The 17,582-nt window shown below is 41.8% G+C and overlaps 1 protein-coding gene across 4 annotated transcripts in view; it reads right to left on the reverse strand.

The window, feature by feature from the left end:
• The window catches only part of LOC110533599 (histone-lysine N-methyltransferase, H3 lysine-36 specific), a 45,496-nt gene extending 28,617 nt beyond the window's left edge, over positions 1–16,879 (reverse strand). The window contains exons 1-16 of one of the 4 annotated variants that reach the window (XM_036990007.1): positions 16,808–16,879; positions 12,196–13,022; positions 10,091–10,232; positions 9,695–9,867; positions 7,319–9,578; positions 6,976–7,088; positions 6,633–6,888; positions 6,362–6,450; positions 6,189–6,234; positions 5,763–5,965; positions 5,426–5,563; positions 5,139–5,262; positions 4,010–4,210; positions 3,556–3,735; positions 3,205–3,361; positions 2,671–2,876 (exon numbers count right to left, since the gene is read on the reverse strand). In XM_036990007.1, coding sequence (XP_036845902.1) covers positions 2,671–2,876; positions 3,205–3,361; positions 3,556–3,735; positions 4,010–4,210; positions 5,139–5,262; positions 5,426–5,563; positions 5,763–5,965; positions 6,189–6,234; positions 6,362–6,450; positions 6,633–6,888; positions 6,976–7,088; positions 7,319–9,578; positions 9,695–9,867; positions 10,091–10,232; positions 12,196–13,005 — 5,098 coding nt within the window. In that variant the 5' untranslated portion in view covers positions 13,006–13,022; positions 16,808–16,879. Of the gene's footprint in view, positions 1–2,670; positions 2,877–3,204; positions 3,362–3,555; positions 3,736–4,009; positions 4,211–5,138; positions 5,263–5,425; positions 5,564–5,762; positions 5,966–6,188; positions 6,235–6,361; positions 6,451–6,632; positions 6,889–6,975; positions 7,089–7,318; positions 9,579–9,694; positions 9,868–10,090; positions 10,233–12,195; positions 13,023–13,713; positions 14,096–16,807 lie in introns of those variants that run through there. The other 3 variants (XM_021617971.2, XM_036990008.1, XM_021617970.2) reach the window with 3 other exon arrangements.
• Positions 16,880–17,582: the final 703 nt, after the last annotated feature.

The raw sequence follows: 17,582 nt of genomic DNA on the forward strand, positions 1-17,582 counted from the left end.
CACCTGATAGACCGGACCGTGAAGGCGCACTGGAGGTCTCGAGCACCGAGCCTGCACAACCGTTCCTGGCTGGATACTCCCCGTAGCCCGGCCAGCGCAGCGGGGTGGAACAGACCGCAACGGGCTGTGCTGGCGAACCGGGGACACCGTGCGTAGGGCTGGTGCCATGTACCCCGACCCGAGGAGACGCTCTGTAGACCAGATGCGCTGAGCCGGCTTCAGAGCACCTGGCTCGATGCCCACTCTAGCCCGGCCGATACGAGGAGCACCGTAACGCACCGGGCTATGCCTGCGCACTGGGGACACCGTGCGCCTCACGGCATAACACGGTGCCTGCCCGGTCCACCTCTGGCCACGGTAAGCACGGGGAAAACAAAAAATTAACACCCCAACTCACACCCTCACCATACTAACACAAAGACAATTTTTTATTTATTTTTTTTATTCTAAATATTAGCTCGCTGGCTAGCATTTATGAGACCAGCAAACACTTTCCCCACACCCTAGGAACGTATTTCCGCCAACATTATAATGAAAAGGTGCCTCTGTCCCAAAAACACACATTTTATGACTTGTGGGAGGAGTACTGATGACGTCGCCCACTGTATGAGCTTTCGGTAGCCTGACTGCGTCCAGACTGAGGAAAAATCGGCACAAAATGCATCCCTGACCACCTCCTGAAGTGGTCAGGCAGAACACAATCAGACCACAAAGCTGTTGGCGTGCGTCTCGGTCAAATAAACGATCAATATTTCAATATTTTATTTGGACGGGCAAGGAGGTAGGTAGGGTGGGCCAGGCCCCCTAAGGCCCTCACATAATGCTGACCCTGCATGGCTCCCAAAGTTTTCATACTTATTCTCGGTAATACCAATTACCCCATGAAGACATTCTTTAATAACCTTTTACTGCAGGGTCACACAGTGTTTGTTGGTAGTCTTAAACAAATCTATTTTGAAACAAAAGTATACACCTCATACACAATGTTATGGTCTTAAAAAAAGAAGACACCTACACCATGTCAGAAATAGAGTTCAAATGTAACTCTTCTGCATCCCAATAGTTTGCATCCCAATAGTACACTTTATATACATCACAGAAGACTGAAATATAACAAAACCGTTTGACATAGAAACACCATATTTTCTGCATATTTAAAAAAAAAAAAAGTTTTTTAAATTAATTATGAGATAATGAAATATATTAATAACATTCCACACATGAGGCCACTAGGTGATTTAAACTGCAGGAAAGGGCTACAAAAGTATACTCGGTAATAACAGACTTCAGAGGGGCAAATAAAACTCATAGAATTCAAAGGAAAGTATTACATCTTCTAAAGTCTGAGGGTGGTTTTAACCTTCCAGACTTGGATTTGTATCAACTCACCACCCAAGGCTTTTACTTGAGACATATAGTTAAATGCACTAAAGAGGAACAATGGGTACATATTGAAGATGTGCATTCTCATCCCTCAGAATATCTTTATGTGTCAATTTTCAAAGATAGAGCTAAGAATATTAACAACTTCATAGTTAAGAACATGGAAGAAAATGTTGTTATAACACAACCCTATGGAACAATCCTTGGATAGCTTTTCAGAATTCACCGATAAATTGGTCCACTTGGAAAACTAAAGGCATAAAAACCATAAATGACTTGGTAATAGGAAATAAATGTATTTCCATGACAGCTTAACATTTTGGATTGACTAATGTAGATATTTTCAAGTACATCCAACTTAAGTTTTATATCACGAAATGTTGATTAGAAATATTTTGAACATCAGAGCAATCTTGAGGGAATCCTATTTGAGTCAGAAAAGGATATTCATATGATAGGTAAACTGTACAAAACCTTTCAGAGAGCATATCCAACTGACAATCTCTTAGAAACAAATATAAACTATTGGAATCAAGAATAAAAAAAGAACTGATGTTGGCACAAGATGGAGGGAATGTTGGAACATAACTAATGAGATTACAGTTAACGAAAATGTACTCTTAATCCTGTATAAACTAATGTATAGAATTTATTATACAAGAGACAAAATTCACAAATTCTACAGCACAACGGCAGAGTTGTCTGAAGTGTAACACTAATAATGACTCAATAATCCATGCCTTCTGGGAATGTTATAAAGTCCAAAAGCTATGGGTGGAGTTATAAAGTTGGCTGTCAGAACTATTACGATGTAAATTAACTTTCAATCCGTCTGTCTGTATATTTCAAGTCATGGCATATGAGGGCGCAGTGAGATAACCCGATGGGTTGGACGTTACTTTTCTTGTCAATCAAAAACTGGAAATCAACCAATCTTCCATTGATAATGCAATGGGAAGTTCAAATGCTTTATTATCTAAAAATGTAAATTGCGTGGGCGAGGGAGAGAAACAAAATGGTGCATTTTGAGACCATGTGGCATAGAGTGATGGGAGCGCTGGAGATGGGTGTGTGTGCTAGTGGGTCTGTGCAGGTATTATGTAGTTGATGTTTGTATGATGTTGTGGTTTGTATGTGTATGTTTTATATTGTTTATAAAATATCAAATAAGTTTCCTTTTAGTTGAAACTCTATATAAACTATATTCGACTACCTGTATTATTTTAAAAGTTGGTATTTTCAAACTATTTCTAACTATTTTCTGCCCAGGTCTGTTGGTGTGAATACCTTTCTTGTAGATGACGTCTACACCCTTCCCCATCTTCTCCTTGTTGTTGGTGTCTACGTCCATGTAGGGGAAGACTCGGGCCTGGTAGGTCCACAGGTAGTCGTTGGAGCCAAAGAAGTGCACAGGGAACTCTCCTACATTGTGTCTCATACGTAGGATGTTCTCCGGAATGTTCTTGGGATGGCTGACCTCCGCAGGCCACCACCTAGACAGAGGATAGGAAGGGAAAAGACGATATGAATAAGAAAAGAAAATGGGTCACGGCCCATGGCAGAAAGACCCTACCATTTTGCAACCACTGCCATATTGTGAATAGAAATGCAGGTGCATTTTGGTTCTCAGTACCTTGGTTGTTTAGTAATGTCAGAACACTTCAGAGTTAGGATATTTTAGCATTGGGAATGTGGTTAAGGCAGGGGAGGACTTTTACTAATATACTGGATGCCAATCTGCCTCTGCTTTAGCCATCTTCTTGTTGTTTTGCCAAAACAATGCTGAGCCAGTAAGGTTGGTACCCAGGCGGCTGTACTGACCTGTATCGGCCCACTTTGACCCACAGGATATCCTTATAGTGGGGCTTCTTCCCGGCCAGGCAGTCATTGCAGAACCAACTGCCCTCGGGCATGTCGATGTTCAGACACTCCTGGTGGAAGGCAGCAGGACACGACTCACAGCACAGCAGACTGCCCCCTGTAGCATGGGAGAAGAATAACAGTTTGGCTACTGAACTGGTCTACGGGATTGAAAACACACGAGTAAACAGAGATGTAACTGGGATCTAGTGTTTAAGAAAATTGGACGCTGATCATGTAATGTACATGACATAATAGCGTACCTATGCATATCTGACTCTAACAACACAACATATGTGGAGGCCGGCGTACCTTCGGAGCAGACAAAGCACCAGCTGACATTGACATGTTCATGGTTGCGGAAGCCCCTGCGGGGGGTGAAGTGGTTGGGACACAGGAAGCTGTTGTTGGCCAGGACCACACTGCCCGCTGCCATGCAGTAGTCATTGGCATGGTACGCCACAGGGCAGCGCACACAGCGTGTCAGACGACCTACAGGACACACAACACAGGGGAGACGGGCAGAATGAGCTGTTAGTTAGAATACCTGGTATACATTTTCTTCCCACAGCTCACTTCAATTAGTTTGTCTTTCTATCATGCTGTTGAAATAAACTGAATTGCTGTGCAAAAATGTTTCTACATATTAACTCCAACATCATAATTTCTCCTGTGGAGTTCCCAATATACCGGGATTTCAATTGAGCAGAATTGCATAAAACAAAGCTAAACTAAACTGTGCTGGGTGAAGCAGAGCAGCACCCACCTTTGGAGACGGAGGGGTTGACAGGGTTGGTGATGAAGCAGGACAGACAGACGTGGAGAGAGCAGCGGAGACCCCGGTGCAGGGGGGCAGCGGGAGCGTGGTTGGCTATACACTCTCCATGGTAGAACTTCCCACACACTGGGATCATACAGCGCATCACGTCCTCCCCGGGCTTCTTACACGCAAAACAGGTGTGGACACCTAGCAACAAACAAATCAGCTTTAATCAATGGATTTGCTTTTACTAGCCAGAGAGATTTATGGATGCTAGGATGAGAGGATGACAGGCGAGAGAATCAGCAAAATAGTGTGTGAAACAATCAGAGAGAACACTTATAAGTCTATGTGCAACTAATAATAGTCTTTCCATAATTTTGTCTGAGCAGGAATGGGGCTTAAAAACATGACACTTTCATTGAAGTGGCTTCCATTGAATTGGCGACAAGATTTTCATACAAATATTCTAAAATCCGCATAAAAACAATATGCACATTTTCCCAGTAGAGATGTGTTTCATTCAAATTGACTTGTTGCTGATCAAAGGTTGTGTGTGATGACGTAGTGCACATAAAAATAGCTTCTGCGGTTAAATTCCCATGTACCGAATAACAAATACAAGATCAAATGGATTTCCTTCGCATTTTCAACTCTACGCACGTATAGCCTACATGATGAGATTATTATGGACAAAAGAGCAAGATTATTTTTATTTGTCAAATGGCAGCCAAGCATCGATGATCATGTCACCAGAATAAGACCATCAATAATTATTGTAAAGGAGCATCAAGATCATCACCTTGCACCTCATCTCCCTGGGGAGTTTAAGTCCACACAACATGTGTGACTCCAGGTTTACTTCGCTAAGATGGTTATTATATCAATACTTGTGCATTAAAAGCGTTTCCACTGACATTTCTCACATAAATCATTTTACAGACACAAAACATTCCCACCTTTTTTGCCGCATTTTGTTTTGTCAACATTTGAACATTTAACTGAAAAATGTTCTGTTTCCATCAGACCTGTAATAACATTTTTTATCCGACATGTACTTTACTCCCATAAAAAGGTTGGATGGAAACCTGGTTAATAAGTGGTTGTGTTTTTACAGAATATGTGCTTGACCCACCAGACTTGCACTCCTGGCAGACGAACTTCCCTATAGGAGGGTCTGTGAGGCCGATACACTGGAGGTGGAAGGCCCCACAACACTGGCCCTCACATAGCAGCAGCTCCCCAGTCTTCTCACACACCTACCATACAGTCCAGAAACATTTAGACAACATGACAACAACATTTACACAACTATCTGAAACAATGAGTAAAGAGCAAGTGCAGTCAGTCCATAATCACATATTGCACATTAAAACAACACAAGGTAACCACTCCTACATTGGTGATGCGAGGCCTACTCACCTGACACACATTCTCTTTCAATGAGGCAGCGCCCCCTCTGTCCCCTATGATCTTCTTATTGGGGGAGAGTGGGCCATCGCACAGTGAAGACTCCTCCCTCATGGATGAAAAGCTGTCATCCAAACTGGATGTAAAACCCTGAGGAGCAAAGAAGAGGAAAATCAGCAGGAGAGTTCAAACACTGTAACACGATTCCATGTAGAAACATTTTTTACATTTGTATTTTCATTATTAGATTATTATTGAGTAATGTCTATTTTACCATGTACTTTCTATGTTATTATCGGGTCAAACATGGACCATAAAATAGAGCTTGAGATTTGACCTATTGTCTGACCTCTGGGTCTAGGGTATCCCTCCCATCGTCATGAAGATCAGTTTCCTCACTGGGGGGCTTGGTGACATCACAGTCTGGCCCCTTCTCCAGGCTGCTCTGGGTCAGGGGGCATTGTGCAGGGGTGCAGGGTGTAAATGTGGAGGGTGCAGGGGTAGCTGTGGTAGGTTGTTTGATCTTTGATTTAGAAAAGAGTTGTCCAGAGCCTGGGAACAAAAACAGTCAACTTTGACCCCAAGACCAGACAGCCATTTGAATTGACAATCATTAAGTAAATGACAGCAGTATGACAAAGAATTGTGATAAACAGTGTATAGTCTCAAATGTATTGATGCTATTTCCATACTCATCTTACTCAAAAGTGAGAAAGACTCTTAAAAAGTGTGTAATATGGGCAGTTTGAGGGAGATCCTTCCTGTGTAGACTGACCTGAAGGAAGAGGATGACTTGATAAGATGGTCTTCAGGGACTTGACCTGTAATAGATAATTCACCAGTCAACCCGTTTTAAGGCCTTCATTACTGTGAAGATAAATGGAACCATCAGATACAAAAAAAAGTATTTATTGAACAAAGCACGACCATTCCCTAACACCTCCATACCCTCTTCTTTGGAATTGTGGCAGTCTCCATAATCTTCTGAGTTGGTTTCCTCTGTCTCTTACGGATTGTTTCCAAGTAAGAAACGTCACCTGCCACAAGACAACAGTGTTACTATGGACCTTTACACACATCTGGGATAATGACTACTACTACAGAGGAGTAATGTAATAAAAACAGCAATTACTTGGTTTCACGGCACACTGCACTGTGAAAACATGTTGTAATTGTTTGCAATCCAACCAAAGTATACATTTTATATATAGTTTCTCACCAACATTCTTTGTCAGAACGTCACTCAGCAGCGAAGAGTCTCCTTCAGGAGGTGGGGTTAGAGTATCTATGGACAGGATAGGTGCATCCTGAGGGGGAGTATTCTCTATTGGGGGAGGGGCTTGTCCAGTGGGGGTCTTGGATGGTTCGTCTGGGGGCAGAGTTTGTATTTCAGGAAGTGGGTTCAGAAGGGCGTGGTCATGTGTGGTTTTCCCTGATGGTAGGGGATCTGGTTTGTTGCTGTTGGAATGTGCCACCTGGAATAACATGAAGAGGGTATAGAGCTGGGATCATAATACAAAATCCTGAAAATCCAAGAGATGTAATATGTTTGAGTGAGCTACCTTTCCCAAAGGCTGGAGGGGCTTTTTCTGTTTCTTCCTTGCGCAGATTATCTGACTGTACTCTTCTGTCCATTCTATGAGTCTTTTGCTTGGTTTTCGAATTCGTTTATGTGCTGTGGAGGATAAATGTGCAAAAAGTATGACTAGTATACAAGACACATGTTAAATCATTACATGTCATGATCTACAGAAGTTCATGGCCCTGCATCAGACACTTTTACTTCATAGCTGTTGATATTTTCATTATGGTATGACATCAGAAGCAAAGTTAATGCATTGATCAGTAATTATCTCCTTTAGGATACCCTTCAATAAAGCCAAGGAAATAACAAAAATGATTTACCTGTGGGAGCCTCCTGGCCTTCCCCAGTACTTTGTGTAGTGTTTGCAGAAATTGTGGCGGCGATAGTCTGCTGGTCCATCACTATCTTTGGCTGAAAGGACACTGATGGTTCTGCACCACCCTGCTCCAAAGGCACCATGTTCTGTAATCTCTCATTCGTTAGCCTACTGCAGCCCTCCCCCACCCCTCCTAATGTCTCTAAATCCTGGTCAAACTTCTCCCAAGAATTGCTCGGAAGGTGGTGCAAGGCTTCCATCCCAAGGTAGCCAGGTCCAGGAGACCTCTTACCAAAAGGCACTTTTCCATTCGGTTTCTTTTTAGTCTCAGATGAGGCTCTGTTTTTGGATAGCCTTTTCATGACCTGGTTTGTGCTGCCTTCAAGTTGTGGGATTTCTACTTTCAGAGAAGACTTGGGTTTGAGCTTGGCCTTGGTTTTGCTCTTGCCTTGTTTACTTTTACCGAGACACGGGCCTTGACCGAGTGACTCCTCTCCCAGTAAGGGTGGAATCATGGAAGGCTCCTCTTTTACATGAGCACTAGGTGGTCCGATTTCCAGCTCCAAGGGAGTTCCATCTTTCTCCCTGGTATCGTGCATGTCCTTCAGCAGCATGAGGAAAGTACTGAACTTGTAGTTAGTGTCTGGTTTAAAAGACACAGGTTTCCCATCACCCTCACTTGATTCCAGGGACTTGAAAGATAACTCTTTAATGTCTTTGAAGGCGTCCATGGGAGAGAAGCATGGCGAGGAACAGGACGACATGTCAGACACACAATTATTTTTCTTTGCCTTCACAGATGTCAGAGGTATAAAGTCCACAGGCATCTGGGATATCAAGAAGCCCTCATCTTCAGTCTTAACCTCTGCTTCAAAGTCCTCCGACCTGGTGAACTTTGAGGAGGACCAATTTGGTAAACCAGTGATCTGATTATCGTTGTCAACCTTTAAAGGGTTTTCCTCTGTATAACAGTCTGTTTTGGTCTCTGGTTTATCAGAAGGAGTGTTTGTGGAAGATGACACCTCCTCCTCTGTCTTGTTGATAGGAAGGAAACAGCCAGGCTTTGGACTGGAGAACAGATTCTGTTTCCGCACTGCTAACTCCATAGCTTTAAGAGCTCTGGTCATCAGGCGGTTGCTAGCAGGCAGATGTGCAGGCTGCTTGCCCAGGGCCTTCGACTCATCAGGAGGCTTGGGCACACTTGAGACTGGAGGCTTCAATTGATCAACAGGACGTTCTTTGACTGTTACACTATACCCTGGAGTCTTCGACTGATCACCAGTAATATCTTTGAATGTTGCATTGGACACTGGAGTCTTCAACTGATCAGCAGGGTGTTCTTTTACTATTACGCTGGACACTGGAGTCTTCAACTGATCAGCAGGGTGTTCTTTTACTATTACGCTGGACACTGGAGTCTTCAACTGATCAGCAGGGTGTTCTTTTACTATTACGCTGGACACTGGAGTCTTCAACTGATCAGCAGGATGTTCTTTTACTATTACGCTGGACACTGGAGTCTTCAACTGATCAGCAGGGTGTTCTTTTACTATTACGCTGGACACTGGAATCTTCAACTGATCAATAGAGCATCCCTTGATGGCCGCACTGGACGCTTGAGTCTTTCTGTTGACAATAGCTGCAGTTTGAGTCTTTTTCTTGCAGGGACCCTTGCTGAAGGCACTGTGGTTAGATAAGGAGGTGGTAGTGTTGAGACGCCTGTCTTTTCCTGGTTTGCTGAACCACAGGCGACTGTGTCCTTCAGGCTGCTTCTTCACCTCTTTTACTACTGGAACTGAGGGCTGAGTCTGAGCATGCTTGGATTGACGCTCAAGTGCTTTAGGACATAAAATATTGGGGATAGAGTCAAGGTCTGAATACGGACATTCTTTTATGTCCCCCTCTGGCTTGTCAGTGCTGTCAAATGTTGTTTTGGTGTTCAAGCACTCATTTTTAGCTTTAAATGCTTTACTTGGCTTCTTCTTGCTTTGAGGCTTCTTGGAAGTGCTTACTTTTGTTGGAGAATGTTTACTGTGAGGTGACAGAGATCCGTTTGTTAAGTTGCTTGGTGCAAGGGGTATACAGTTGGATGGATTGGAAGGGGGAGTTGGAAGGGCCTTGCTCTCTTTTTCTGATGTGGACCCATCATAGAGGGTTGTATTTATGGAGTCAGGTATAGAGACATCCATTTTGGGTCGCTCTGGGAGGGCAGATTCTGCTTCAGCCACACTGGTTTTCCAAGATGCATTAAACCTCTTGGGTATCTATGAAGGCAAATAAAGCTTTTCTGTAATCACAAATGTTAGTATTTTTAGGTACATTCAGGTAAAACATGATTCATTATTGTCCAACATTTGCAAAGGCTGTGCCACATATTTACAATGTATTTGTAGTCTTCGTCCCTTTGCCTTCCTCTCCTGCGCAGCAAGGGGAGCTGTTCGAACTCAAAGCCTCCATGAAATGTGTGTATAGCTTTCCCTGTGACCCAGGCCAGTTCCACAGGCAGCCCAAAGGTCCTGATGTGGTACAGCCGACAAGGCCTGTCACTGTGCTCTGCAACATCATCACACAGGAGCAAAGGACCAAGGCCACTAGGTATTAGTGTTTGTAGATGTTCTATTAATTTAACCTTTATCACAGATATAACATATATTTTGCAAGAACAAGATATGACAAGTGGATTGCTAAACACAAGACTTCCATGGTAGTGCAAATCTGTTCAACAAGATCAACTCAAACCAAACAACGGCTTATAATATCCAGGACCAGGTCCTACCTTTCATTTTGTGATAGGTTCCCTGTAGTGGGTCAACAGTCACCTCACAAGGCCACCAGGGTCTTCGGTTGAACTTTGCCCATATAACTTCACCTTTTAAAAACTTTACAGGTGGTAAGGACTTCTTCTTTGGGCTGCCCATCTGTTGACAGACACCAAATAAGACAATATTTAAATTACTTCAAGTCATGTTTCAAAAGGTTTACAATTCATGTTATGTATTACATTACTATATCAGAATGTACACGCTCTTTCACATATGCAAATATGCCTGTAAAAATCTGGTCAAAATCTTTATCTTCAAACACATACAAGCATTCCAATATTTTCCAAGACTATACGTTGCCAAGTGGCCAGGACCACAGTCATTTAACATCTACAACCAATCTGGTTGGTATTGAGGTAAATTAGGTTAGGTAAAGTTTAACCTCGTCCCCAGTCTCAAATTGCTGGCGCATGAGAGAGCCGGCGTCAATAGGCAAAGTTAAATCCTTGCAACTCTATTCTAATTTTTACCAGATACAACATAGTGCAAACCAATATTACATAATCAACTATCTTTTAAAATGTTTAAGAAACTTTCTTTAAACACTCTAAATGCATATATCAGCTCTGTACACACTCTCTGGCCTAGATGTCAGTCAACCTTCCTCACGAAACTATACAGAATAAAACCGACCATGATTTGGGGGATTTTCACTCAATTAAATCAATAGGAGAGTTCTTTGGAGGAAGGATTGTTGACATACAGTATATTTTATATTTGTATCTTAAAACATAATTGAGACATAATTAATATATGTTGGAATATTTATGACATTTTGGCCTTACCCAGGTGTATGGTGTCATATGAAGCTTTACCCCATTCTCTGTAATATGAGTAGTATTTTGATTTCAATAACAATGTTCTTACATTAATTTATGAATTTTGAAAATATAAAACTTTTGATTTGGCAAACAAATATAAAAATATATTGTTGAACATAATAAACTCTACAGGCATTGAAGGTTCCAGAGTGGGATCTCTGCTACTTTTAGTTATGATCCAATTTGTAAGCATTACCAACACAGTGAATGTGAAAATAGATTTAAAAATATTCGCCCTCTGCTCATGAATTGCAGGATGTGCAACGATACAAGGAGGGCTGTGGTTACATTGCCTACTATGCCAATTTCTCTCTATAAAATGGGCCATAACTTTAAAACTAGCAGAGATTCCTCTCTAGAACTTTGATATGCCCATAGAATATATTATGTTCAACAATATATATATTTTTAAATGTGCCAAATCAAATATGGTTCATTTTCAATATTCATGTTTTAATGTTTCAATATTCAGAAATGAATGTAATATATTTTTTCTTGAAATCAAAATACTACTGATATTACAGAGCAAGACGTAAAGCTTCATATGACACAATTTTTTGCTTTGTAGCACCTACAGATTAAACATTATGGGGTCTGAAAATGAGGCCTGGGCCTATGCTTTTAGATACAAATGTCAAATATATGTCAATACAAATGTCAAATATATGTCAAGAATCCTTCCTCTAAAGAACCCTTCTATGGATAACATTTTGTGAAATCCCCAAAATCATGCTCATTTTTTGTTCTAGTTTTGCGAGGAATCCCACTAACCTTGTATCAACTGATCATGCAAACATGAACAAAGCTCTGGATATGGACTGACTAATGACATTTCTCTGTGCACATCTTTTATTGATTGCAAAAGGTAGAACTATTGACTATAATTTACCATGAGATGCTGGCGTATACTGAGCCAAACAGCAACTGAATGACATGGATCCTCTCCAGCTACAGTATGAGGAGCTTATCGATTATAGAGGAAGTGATCTTGCTTGACCTTTCTGGCTAATTAACCAGAATTTAGGCCTCTCACTATCTTCATTAACATTTCACATATAATCAAATCCCATAAGCTTGACAATTTATGTTGCATAGTAAAACAGGTGATCTGGACTGACAAGGAAGTACCCAGGCCAGAACTGTGACATGTTACAGGATTTAAATATGGGGGCTGTTTGGTACTGTATGATGTTGCTGTGAATAGCCATGTTATGTAAAAGCTCAGTAGTAGGACTTGCCATTGCAGGCCCAGAGGGGCTATTCCCAAGAGAGAGAGGCTTACAGTCACTCCCCCAGTCCTCGTCTGACCCATCATGTGCTGTAAATGGGGGGACACCAGGGGACTGCAAGTCTTTACCCACAGACAGCCCTGGCTCTGGTACATTTTTTACCTTCAAGTTTAAAAGTCCAGGAAGAGGTTCAGGTGACTTTCCAACTTTTCTCTCTCTGTCTGTCAGAGGCAACGCTATATCCTCATCATCCTCTGCATTATCATCATCATTCTCATCATCAAACAAAGTGGACTCAAAGTGCAGGTAGCCATTTGCAAAGGGGCTGTTGCTATCCAGTGAGAAAGCTGGACTGGGTGGGTCAGAGAAGCAACAGTCACTCTTCTTCTCCACACTATGATTAGTCTTACTATTGTCTGTGTCTCTGCTGCCTGGCTGGGTAGCTGTGGGGACCAAGGAATTGCCGATGTCAGTTTTCCCAACAGCATTCCGGGTATGCAAGTCTTCCCTGGAGCCCTGGGAGGCCCTCTCCCCGACTCCAGGTAGGACCAGGTCCGGGTGGCTGACCATGGTGGTCAGGTGCTGTAGCCTTCTCAGAGGGCTGTAGGAGGAAGATAGGTCCTTGATGAACCCATAGGTGGATGTAGATTTCAGGGCAGGGGCGGTGGACAGCTGCATGGCACGTGGAGGGTCTAGTCTTGAATTGCGGTTATGGTGCTTTGAGCAGGAGGAGACAGGGTCATTGGGGGCAGAGGTCAATGTTGGGTCAGAGCAGCAGGCCTGAGCATCTTTGATGGGCAGTTCATAGGGCTGACTCATGCTGCCATGTCTCCACCCTAAACATAAAAGTAAAACAGAAATAGGTTTAAAAAAGTGATAGCAACTTTAATTGGATGGATTTTCAATTATTGATCACATACATTTTGTTGTCTATAATTATAGCCTATTTATTGTGGGCTATCAAAGAGCATGGCAAAAAAAATATGATAAAAAGTTATTATTACTGAGCTTCATTATCTATTAAAGTGTGACATAGTTATCTTGCCCCACCTCAAAAAAAAAAGATGAAGAATGAAAATAGGTATCAGGCAGCCACAATATTGGTCATCATTCCACCCCTCGATCCCGCCAAGAACGTGGAATCGTGGCAACCTACTGCACGTTTGGAAGGCCAACGGTCATATTAAAATTAGACCAGCATAACTGTAATGACACGCTGTCCTTCCCAGCGTCAACGAAGGGTTAAATGGATTTCAAAAGGCTGATGTAGAAATCGCGAATGCCCATGAATAAAATGGACAGCTCTTGACAGCGCCTGCCGCCTGTGCATCAACTCTGTGTGCCATGGCTCACGAGGCACCAGAGATAGTGCATAGCTGGCACGCTACAATACAGTATGGACACACAAGTTCACACAGCCACACATTCGTACAGACTTAACATCGACCGATGTCTACTGTACATACACAATCACGGAATGTGTAAACAACAAAAGCGGATGTCAATGATATACCGCAATAATCTTACCATTGAAATGTCCGTCACCGCAAAAACAACTGTCAACCCTTTAATTTATATAATTAAATGTGCTGTTTTCCAATTTTGTGAAAGCGGATAAGGAGAATCCCAGTAGCAGCAATACTAGGCCAGGATCCTGTGGACATACACTGTCTCTACTTGCGATAGCTGTTACTCCACCGGCGGCCCCTTCAAAAGATAAATATATGCATGCATTTCACTTACTGAGAGAACCACCCCTTTACAGCGACATATCATAGTGTGCTATAAGTTTCTAATTCCATGTTACCTCATATTCAATGCATATTCTAATAAATGATTACTATTTCCTAGCTGTCGACCTGCCCCTTGCAGCCCCTGACTGCCCGTGTCTGTCTGTGAGAGCGGACCAATCGTCACTACCTCCCAACCCCCAGCATGAAGTATTTCTGAGGCTTTGAGTGCCACCAAAAATCCTAAAGATATGTGGGATGGAAGAAAGACGCACATATTCCTCTCTACTGGTCCAATCCTCGATACATGATCACATTAATTTCTAATTACTGTCATTCACATTTATCAACTTGTGCCAACAATGCCAACAATGGCATAATATCATACCCCAAATGGAAACCTCATGCGCTTTATAAATTAAAGGATTATGTCTTCTTGTAGATGCATTCTAATATGGCTATACCCGGAAAACAGATGGCTTCATTTCCTTTAGACGAGTTGCAAAGCCTTATTTCCTCTGCTCACCGGGTCCTTCAAAATGGAGTCTGTTCACAAAAAACAGGCCACAAAGTGTTAAAATATGCTCGATATAAAGTTCACATCAAAGCGCACAAAATGTAACCGTAATTACGCACACGTTTCCAATCCATCCAAAACATTCCAAAGCCTCAATGCAAAGCTGCATTAATTACACACCTTCGAAGAAACTACATTCCACAATAATATTTTGTCAAAGCTATTTAGTGTATATGCTATAACATGACAGGTTACAGAAGACTCACGACGGGCAAATGTAACTGGTGTGTGTAGGGGGACAGTGTGCCATAATGCTCATTTCCATAGTGAATCCATCTTGCCCTGAACATCAAAAGATGGTTTTAATCACGTATTGGCTTATTTGCTTGTTGCAAAGGAAATGATACAATGGTAGAGACCGTGGATACGCAGTGTGCTGTCCAATAATAACCCTCTGAAAGTACACATCTATTGGGCGGTCGTCCTAGATAAATACACAACCATCAAATATGCAAAGCAGTTAATCAAATAACAGTTCTGTATTTCGAAAAGGCGACATATGTCTTCACACTCTCTATAAGATGAATATGCGGTATTTTTCGTCGAGTGGAAAAACTGAAGCCTACGGAAGAACTGCGCTGCCTGCTCAGCCTCGCTCGCATGAGCCTGGTGGGAGAGGGCCTGCAGTACACCGCAAACACACAGTCAAAACAGCGCCCCGACAGATCAAACACATTCATGCGTCTCCAAGCCCTAATAAACCAATCTTTCTTTCGTTTTTAGACAGATTTGTAAAGAGAAAAATACCATAACATGATCTAAAGCATCTCTATTTACATATCCGTCAAGAAATCGAGTTGAAGTAAACTGTTGAATCATCATCTTGCTATACAGTATGTGAAGTGTGTTCCTCTATGCTGTGCTGTGTCTGTGCAGTTCGTAATGTCGGCAGTCAGTCAGAACAGCACTTCAGTTGCACAATACTCAGCTATATGTACCACTCTATTCTTATCTCCTTTTACACAACATGCTTACCTGTCATGCCTGGTTTATAGACCTGTGCTCCTCCATCTTTACCCAAGCGGTGTTTTCACTATTCACCCCTACAATGTGGACCCTTAGGAGTATCTTACCTGTACACAAGTCTCCATCATGTCTTCTTGTGGCAGAGTGATTGACAAGCCCATTATAAAGTATGTCACTGTCCATTAGTCTACTTACTGACAGCTCAATTTTGTCACTTATGTTAATGGCTCTGTCCATGACATGACTATAATGTATTTCAGTCATTTGTCAGCCTTCATACTCATACTTTATTTGGTAACACTTTACTTAAATGAAGTCTCTGTTAAAAGGGCTACACTGGTAGGCCTATAACACTGTTATAACACTGCCATTTGTTATAAACAATAGTCAGCTTATGATTTATGATGGCATATGCCATGATCAGATAATTGGCTAGGTTTAAAATGACCCAACTGGCTTAGCTAATTAACATTGTCATGACATTAAATGATATATATATCATTATATTTTTACATCAGTGTTATGTAGCCCTTATGATTGAACGTTTACGTAAAGTTGAATTATCTGTTCAATACACTACTAAAAGTATAGAAAACTGTAATTGGCCCATTGATAATTTGAGGTCAGTGGGTCAATCAGATCTAACCCTACATGACCTCTAACCCTACAGTTATTGGTGGTGAATACAAAAAACCCTGTAAACTAAGTCACTAACCCTGGAAACTAAACAACTAAGTCATGATGCATTGATTATACATAATACAACTTCATGATTGTGTGACTTTAATTGTGTAACAGAAAATTATCATGTTTTATAGTATTTACTGGTTCATTTGGGTTTTGTGCTCTGAGGATGGTGACAGTCAACCCTTCAAATCCACTGTAACACTGTCACCTCAATGTAGATGCCACACCCCTCCCTCCCTACCCACCATCACCTTCAAATCAAATCAAACCAACCTGCTTATGAGTTATGACTCATCTGGCAAAAAACAGAAACTGTCCTTATTACTACTAAATGAGATGTCTCAGAGGAGTGACAGTATCTATTTCTGTCATCTCATCTATCACATTGCTACTAGTGTCTTTGAACAAAACAACCTTTCTTTCTCCTGAATAAGAATGAGTGCTTCAGCAAAGCCATTGGAGCATAATACCATGCAGTGTTCCTCAAGCAGACACTTATTCAGGTGGGGAAGGAAGAGGGCAGAACCACCAAACTACCGTAACATGTTTTTGTGTGTTGAAATCAAATCAAAATTATCACGATGCATGCATTGCATTATCTTCGTGGTCTGTTTGTGCGGTGGATGCAGCAGTGAGTTAAAGCCCTGGTTGGTATACTCACAGGCTCGCGCCAGGCTCTGTTGTTGGAAGCCAGAGAGAGAGGAGGGAAGAAGGGTGGAGGGAGGGCGGCTGTTTCCCGCGGCCCTGGGAACAGGAACTAGGCTGCCCGCTACCCCCCCCCCCCCCCCCACCCCCACATGCAGCATTATGTATGAGACAGGAGCCAATTGGCTCAGAGGATATGCAGCTGAACATGGCTACACCCACTTATTAAAGATGTTAGAATCAAGAGGGCCTAAGAAAGCCCTACAACTCCAAGTCTTAAATATTTAAACATCCAAGGGAATTCATCTTTAGATAAGATAATTAAAAAAACGTGTTTGCACTTTATGTTGGTTACATAGAAAGCACTATATTTTCTCTCTAGAACGTGTTTACGGTAAATTACACTATTATAATACGATTTCAACTACATTGACAAATACAACCTCTCTCTGTGCACCCCAAAAAAGAAACAGACTATAGAAGAACTGGTATACTGTACTTGTATGGCGTTTGTATGGCATATAATTCAGGTCACAAAAAAATAATTTAATTCAAGTGTGGCGGCCAAATGTCCCAGACGTTCATTCGGTTGTCACTAGTTAACACAGCCTCAAAATAAAAATGGGCTATATCATGAAAAATTCATGAAAACAAAAGTTGGGTTTTTGGTCTTCATTTAAGGCCAGGATTATGCATAACGTTAGCAGTGTGGTTACGGTTTGGTAAAGGTAATGGTTAGGTTTAAAATCAGATTTTAAGAAAGATAAATTATAGAAATGGGCGGGATTTTG

The sequence above is a fragment of the Oncorhynchus mykiss genome, chromosome 10 (assembly GCF_013265735.2).
Source record: "Oncorhynchus mykiss isolate Arlee chromosome 10, USDA_OmykA_1.1, whole genome shotgun sequence".
NCBI lineage: Eukaryota > Metazoa > Chordata > Actinopteri > Salmoniformes > Salmonidae > Oncorhynchus > Oncorhynchus mykiss.